General features: G+C 30.3%; 1 protein-coding gene across 2 annotated transcripts in view; it reads left to right on the forward strand.

Moving 5' to 3' along the window:
* The window catches only part of LOC106468788 (dual specificity protein phosphatase 16-like), a 98,969-nt gene extending 93,426 nt beyond the window's left edge, over positions 1-5,543 (forward strand). For both annotated transcript variants that reach the window (XM_022397803.1, XM_013929231.2), the window contains one exon: positions 2,242-5,543. In XM_022397803.1, the coding sequence (XP_022253511.1) occupies positions 2,242-2,912 (671 nt within the window). In that variant the 3' untranslated portion in view covers positions 2,913-5,543. The remainder of the gene's footprint in view (positions 1-2,241) is intronic.
* The last annotated feature ends 907 nt before the right edge of the window (positions 5,544-6,450 follow it).

Genomic DNA, 6,450 nt, shown 5'->3' on the forward strand with positions numbered 1-6,450 from the left:
AGGCGGGGTCACAGCATCTAAGCCATGCATACACAAGCACTCGGGACAAGTCCTCTGGGCGAGTCCAGCGACATCATAGGTTTTCAAGGACAATTTTCAAATTATAACAAAATACACAATTTTAACTTTTATAATAAGGTTTATTGTGCTTGTTTCTGACAATGAGTCCTTGTGTGTGTGCTAATATCCCTTTGGAAGAAACAATACAATTGAGTGAAGATTTAATTTTTAATAACAGTTCAAATGAGTTATGTATTCCCAAATCAGTATGTTTGAAGTTACTGAAGCTTTCAACTAAGAAATTAAATGTTTTGTTTAATGATAGTCTCTATTGTTCTTTTACTTGTTTACATGGAAAACAATGGATAGAATGTTTTTTAAACATTACATTATTGAAGGTTTGTGGATGGTGCTTTTGCTGTTTTCAAGGATCCAGATCATTTTTCTCAATTTTGGAGTATTTAGATAGCAAGAAGAATAGTATTAAATGTAATGTTGAACATCATCAAGATCATCAGTTTGCATGTTTAGACACATTAGCTCAAAATAATGATAGTAACTCTGAATATAAAGTTTACCATAGAAAATATTTACTAGTTTTCATTTTAATTTTAAAAGTTACATACCAGTCTTTTTTTTTCAATTGAAAACTTGGTTATGGTTATAGTTTATTGTGTTTATAAAATCTCAAGCACCTATAAATAATGTCATAAAGTGTTTGATAAAGTCAAGAGATTCTGAGGCACAAACATTTTTTGTATCTATTTGATTGATAGAGTAATTCTTGACTAGTTGAACAAAACCATCAATAATGATGCTCTGAAAGATTCAGTTTTATAATTTTACCATATATTTGTAAATACTCTTTTTAAATAAAAAAAAACAGCAGCTTCCTTGAGTGTACCATTAGCAGTAAAGAAGTTTTAAGGAACATTTTACTGAAGGAAAAGCAGATTAGCTCATGATAGTAACATAAAGTTTACCATAGAAAAACATGTACTAGCATATATTATATATATATATATCCAATTTCTTTATATCAAACTAGTTAAGGTTTTAAGTCATGCATATATCTCAAGTAACTATGAAAGTTTGCATGAAGAGTTTGATAACATCAAGATATTCATAGGAAAATTGGTTTTACAATTTTCTTTATTTATATAGTAATTTTTGACTGCTTGAACAAATGCAACTTCACAAAACCACCAATTTAGAAAGTTCTAGAATGTATAGTTTTATAATTTTATGATATATTGGTAAATTTTTGTTCAAAAATAACTGTGCAACCTACTTTGTTGAGTGAATTTACAAGTATAACTGAGATATATTTCTAAATTTGCAATATTTCTTCAAATATGATAATAGTATTTCTATGTTGAAATCAGCATTGAATTTGTTACATTACAAAAAACTGCTGACACAAGAGAATGAACATGCAAATTTAATAAAGCCAAATAAATTAAATATATTGAAACATGTAGTAAATAAGTATGATGTAGTCATCCATTCAAATTATTTTAACAAAGGCCAATGACAAGAAAAGCCTTCATGTAAAAGAGAACTTGCTCGTTCATAAGCAATAGTTACAAAATATCCATGTCAGTTCAGCATATAATTGCTGCTTATGGTATAATCAAAAATTTTCTTTGTTTAGTTTAAGCCCAAAACTAGATAATGGGCTGTCTGCAATGTTCCAACCATGGAAAATTGAAACCTAAAACTGACATTTTTTCATATATTTATTATTACTTAGTGTACAATAGTTTTAAAATGTGCAATGTAGAATTTATATTTTGTAAGTTTGAAATTCAATAAAGCAGAATTCCTTAATGAATTTTCTATTATTGTAAACAAACCCTTTACAGATATTGCTGGTTAAGTAATACCTTAATAAATATATGAAAGACTAAAAAAACAACTGCTTTTAAAGTATTTTGCATCAGTCAGAACAAAGGTATATGAATTAAATAACTTTCAAATCTCTTATTCTCATATTTACATAAATAAGTGGATGACGTACTATTCACTAAATAGGCACCTTTGTTGGGGTAATTGCAACTGCTTGATTAAAAAAACTAGCACTATAGTAACAGTATAGATAACTAATAAGTCCTACAATTAAATGAATTCAAGGACACTTGTTCTCTTGTTTCTAACATCTTCTTTTATAAATTCAGCCTTTCTCTAGTGTAAAAGGTATGTTGGACTTATTACTAGTCTCTTTTGCAATTATCGTTACAGATGAAATATTCTTATCGAGAACAAATAATATAGAAAGGGACACCTATATAGATCCTGACAGACACGATTCTGGTGTTCCAGCTTCACCTTCTTCAGTGGAGGCACCCCTTCAACTCTCTCGTGATGACATCCAAAGATATACAAAATGTACTGAGAATACATGTGTTAGTAGTAAAGAAAGTTTCAAGGAAAATTTTACTGAAGGAAAAAACAGTAGGCTCCCAAAATTCCAAGAAAACATTTTGGAAAATCTTCCAGGTGGACAGAGGCTTTTGGGACATAACTGGTTTCTTTCGAAAGAGTCCAGAAAAAAGAATGAAAATAGAGAGGGCTTGTATAGGGCCCAGTCATGTCCAGTTATAGCAGATAAGTTTCATCAATCTGCTGGTCTCAATTATTTTGATACCAGAAGTACAGTCAATTGTGGTAGGGTTGATAGTCCTTATATGCGAAAAATGAAACTGCCTCAAAGTGAATGGATGGAGCGGACTCAGAACCGTTTAAGTTTTGGAAGCCTTGAGTGTGAACATAATGATTGGAAATACAGCAATTTTTCTTGTCCTGACATGTCAGATTTTGCCACTGGTCAGAGAAGTCAAGGGTCATCACCAGCTTCTGTTTTTTCTCCAACCCATGTCAGACGCCACATCAGGATGATACAGGTGTCCTGATCCTGATAACATTTGAAGGATTTTTAGTGTTCTTTTTATGTTTTTACCTAGTTCTCTTACTACATATCTAACTGACATCTGTGATCCAAAGTAAGAGTGCACCATGATGAGTGGTAGTTAAGCATTGTCCTAGCATTACTAGGTCACTTGCACGTGTAAGTGAACAAAGAAATAGATTGTTCAGGTTTTCTCATCTGGCCCTAGTAGCAATTAAATGTCTTGATCCAAATGTATGATGATAGTTGTCTGTTATAGAATGTTCCTTATCTTCCTACTGTGATTATTTCCAACCTTTGTTAGGTAAGGGGCAGGTTCCTCTTTATATTGTTTTTCCCATAAAGCATTAGTTGAAGAATAGATGTTGATGTCTTGTAATTTTGTTAGCAGTTTTATCATTTATTCCCACATTTGTTGTTTATGGAACATTTATCAATTATTAATTGACCTTTATCTCTTGTTTTAAGACTGAGGAGATAGAAAATTAATGTTGATCTTTATGACTTGACAGTACCTGATTTGACCAATTTAATCAAACATTAAATATTTGGTCATTTCAAATTATTAGCCACACAAAATTTAGTATTTTCAACTTGGAAGAATAGCTAGATAAATTTATCTTTAGCACGTCACTTTTGATATACAAGGAACAGTAGTAGTAAATAGCCACATATGTAGTTTTCTTGAATAGAATTTTTTAAAAAAAGCATTAAAATATGTACTTGTTTTAGAGTATAAATAATTACATTTTTAGAATAAATATGGATATTATCAGATATATTTTACGTTTACACAACATAATCTTTCTTTACTGTTTTGTGTTTTATCAAACAATTTATTAATGGATCTGTATGTGTTTTTGTTTTCATTATTTTCTCTATTTTTTGGACTTTTACTTTTATTATAGCGTATTAATTAAATTGGTTTCTGTCCGTATTTAAGAATTGCACATTCGTAATAAGCAGGTTCTAGAAACACAAAACGCTTAATGTAATCGTTTGCGAGTGAAGAATTCTATTGGGGATCATTTGGAGTTGAACTACGTCGATAAGTGTGTGATTAGCAAGAGAGACACGTGGAATAACGTGGGTGTTAACTTACACATCAAGGATTTGTTGTTTTTTTATTGCGTTTTCCCTGGCTTTTAAAAGTGATTTATTTGTATAACAAGTAGAAAAGGGTACAAACAAAGATCACGTACAGAATATTGACGCTTTCGTGTGAACTATATAGCAGGATATTAAGATTTACTGATGTGATCATTAGGTTTTCTGTACTTAACACACCAGTAAAGTTGTTAACGTGTACAGTCGAACTTTTGGTTAATTTAAATAATTCTATATTGTTGTGAAACATGCGTGACACCAATAAATATTTATGTTGATTTAGTATTTTTGGAAAACAAATATCATCTGTATTGAGAAGCATCTTCAGATGTCATCATGGCGTATTTTAAGGACCGTTGACTTTGTAATATATTAAACTAAATTAGTTACGTCATTCAGCTATATAAATGTAAAGGAGATCAGTTTTAATCAAGAAAAAAAGTTACTTTTAATCTATAACACATTCTAATTTATTATGATATAGTGGCATGTTCGTTTAAGTTCTTATTAAAGCAGTGGACATTTACAGGAAATAAATTAAAAATGCATTCAAAATGACAGCAGAAAGAAAGTGCTTCTCCCTTTAAATTTCATCTAAAAAACGTTTTAAATTTCACGTCTTGTGAACAAAAATCAAATGAAGCGTTTTCGTCACAGAAATGAAAGGTAGGTAAGTTTAGTCCAAGTGTGTAAAACCTCATCCAGTTGAATTATAAAAATTATCTAAGGTTTTTAGCATTTGTCATTTTTTATTGTAATTAAATGTATCGTAAATTTATTGTAACTGTGGCATGTTCTGTGTACAGGTGTATACACGTCAGTTCTGGCCAGGATACGTAAATGTTATTTACTTACCTTGTTCTTCGAACCAATTGTGATTTTGACGGATGTTTATGTTCATTCGTATGGAGTGTGAGTAACCATTGTTGAACTCGTAAAATTTCATTAATTAGTTCCTATGTTGTCATATACTGGATTGTTAAGTCTTAAAACTTGAAGTGTAAATTTTTGATAATATTAAGTATAATATCGGTCGTTGAAAAACGTATTCACAGAGTGTCGGAATTAAGATTTTAGGTGCAAATAAATGTGTATTTTAATAGTGTTTTCAAACCACATTACGTAATAAAAGAAACTAGGAAATTAGAGTATTGTGTAATGGGATGTTTTTTGAACATCAACCATGTTATTTGATAGAAATTAGTTGCAAATAAATGCACATAAAGTCTTATGGACATTATTTTTAGTCACCCATACTGTATCATAGAAGAAGGTTTCAAAACGTCATCACGTTCTAGTAACATTTTTTTATCTCTTTCGCTTTGATCTAATAGACATGTAATGTATGTAATCTATTTATTCCTCTCCTTCCCCTAAAAAATCCACCACCACCAACATTGTCACGAAATAATTTTTTAGCTCAAAGTACATTTTTATAAAGTTTTTTGGACTGTTTATTTCATTTGTAAATCATTTGCATTCTGTATTGGAAGAAACTAGATGCAAATAAATGATTGCATAATTGTGATTTTTTATTGTCACTTACATTATGTGACGTAGGTTATAAAAAAATGTATGTAATCTGTTGGACGTTTTTTTTTATCATCTTGTCTTAGTCAAAATACAGTACTCGAAGAAGTGGTCAATATCTTACAAGAATACTAAAGAAAAACAGTCGGTTGGCTTCTATTGGATCCTATTCTTTTCACTTAACCTGACGGGGAAAGCTGTATGTAACAATTCTACCTCTAGCATTTGGAACGAAACTATTTTGAATATACTAGTCTAGTACCAGTTTCATATTCAAAGTACACATTCTTTGAAGTAACGTAAATGTACACACGAACAATCAATATAATATAATATGTACAGGTATAAGAAAGAAGTAGTCACATTTTGAGAATAAAACTGACTAAAAGGGAGATTGACAGACCTATTCATTTTTGACTATTGGTTTTCGCATATGTATGTGAACACTAAAATGGATTTGTTAAAAATGTATACAGTATTTATATAATATTCCAGTCATAAAAGCTAAAGAATTCCACAACTGTGATCTAAAGATGGCGTGAAAAAAACACAGAATAATAAAGCATCAAATGAGGAAATACCTATCGTACACTTAATTTTTTCTTGTACACTCTTTCCGTGGAAATACTGATGTTTAACAAAGTGTCTTGAAGATGACTGATATGGAAGACGTATACTGCCAGCAAGTAGCACTGGTGTGACTATTGTTCATGAAAACATAGCCGCAAATAGTCAGTTATCAAATATGTATAGTCTAAATATTTTATAGAAATTATTTCTATTACTTGTAAGAGTGCAGATGCATTTTAGAATGACTGAAAAAATACGCTTAAAAATGCTTTCACTGATAATTTTAGTATGTGGTATATTAATGTAGTTTTGGTTTCATTCTTGAAAAACCTGAA

The sequence above is a fragment of the Limulus polyphemus genome, unplaced genomic scaffold, assembly GCF_000517525.1.
Source record: "Limulus polyphemus unplaced genomic scaffold, Limulus_polyphemus-2.1.2 Scaffold91, whole genome shotgun sequence".
NCBI lineage: Eukaryota > Metazoa > Arthropoda > Merostomata > Xiphosura > Limulidae > Limulus > Limulus polyphemus.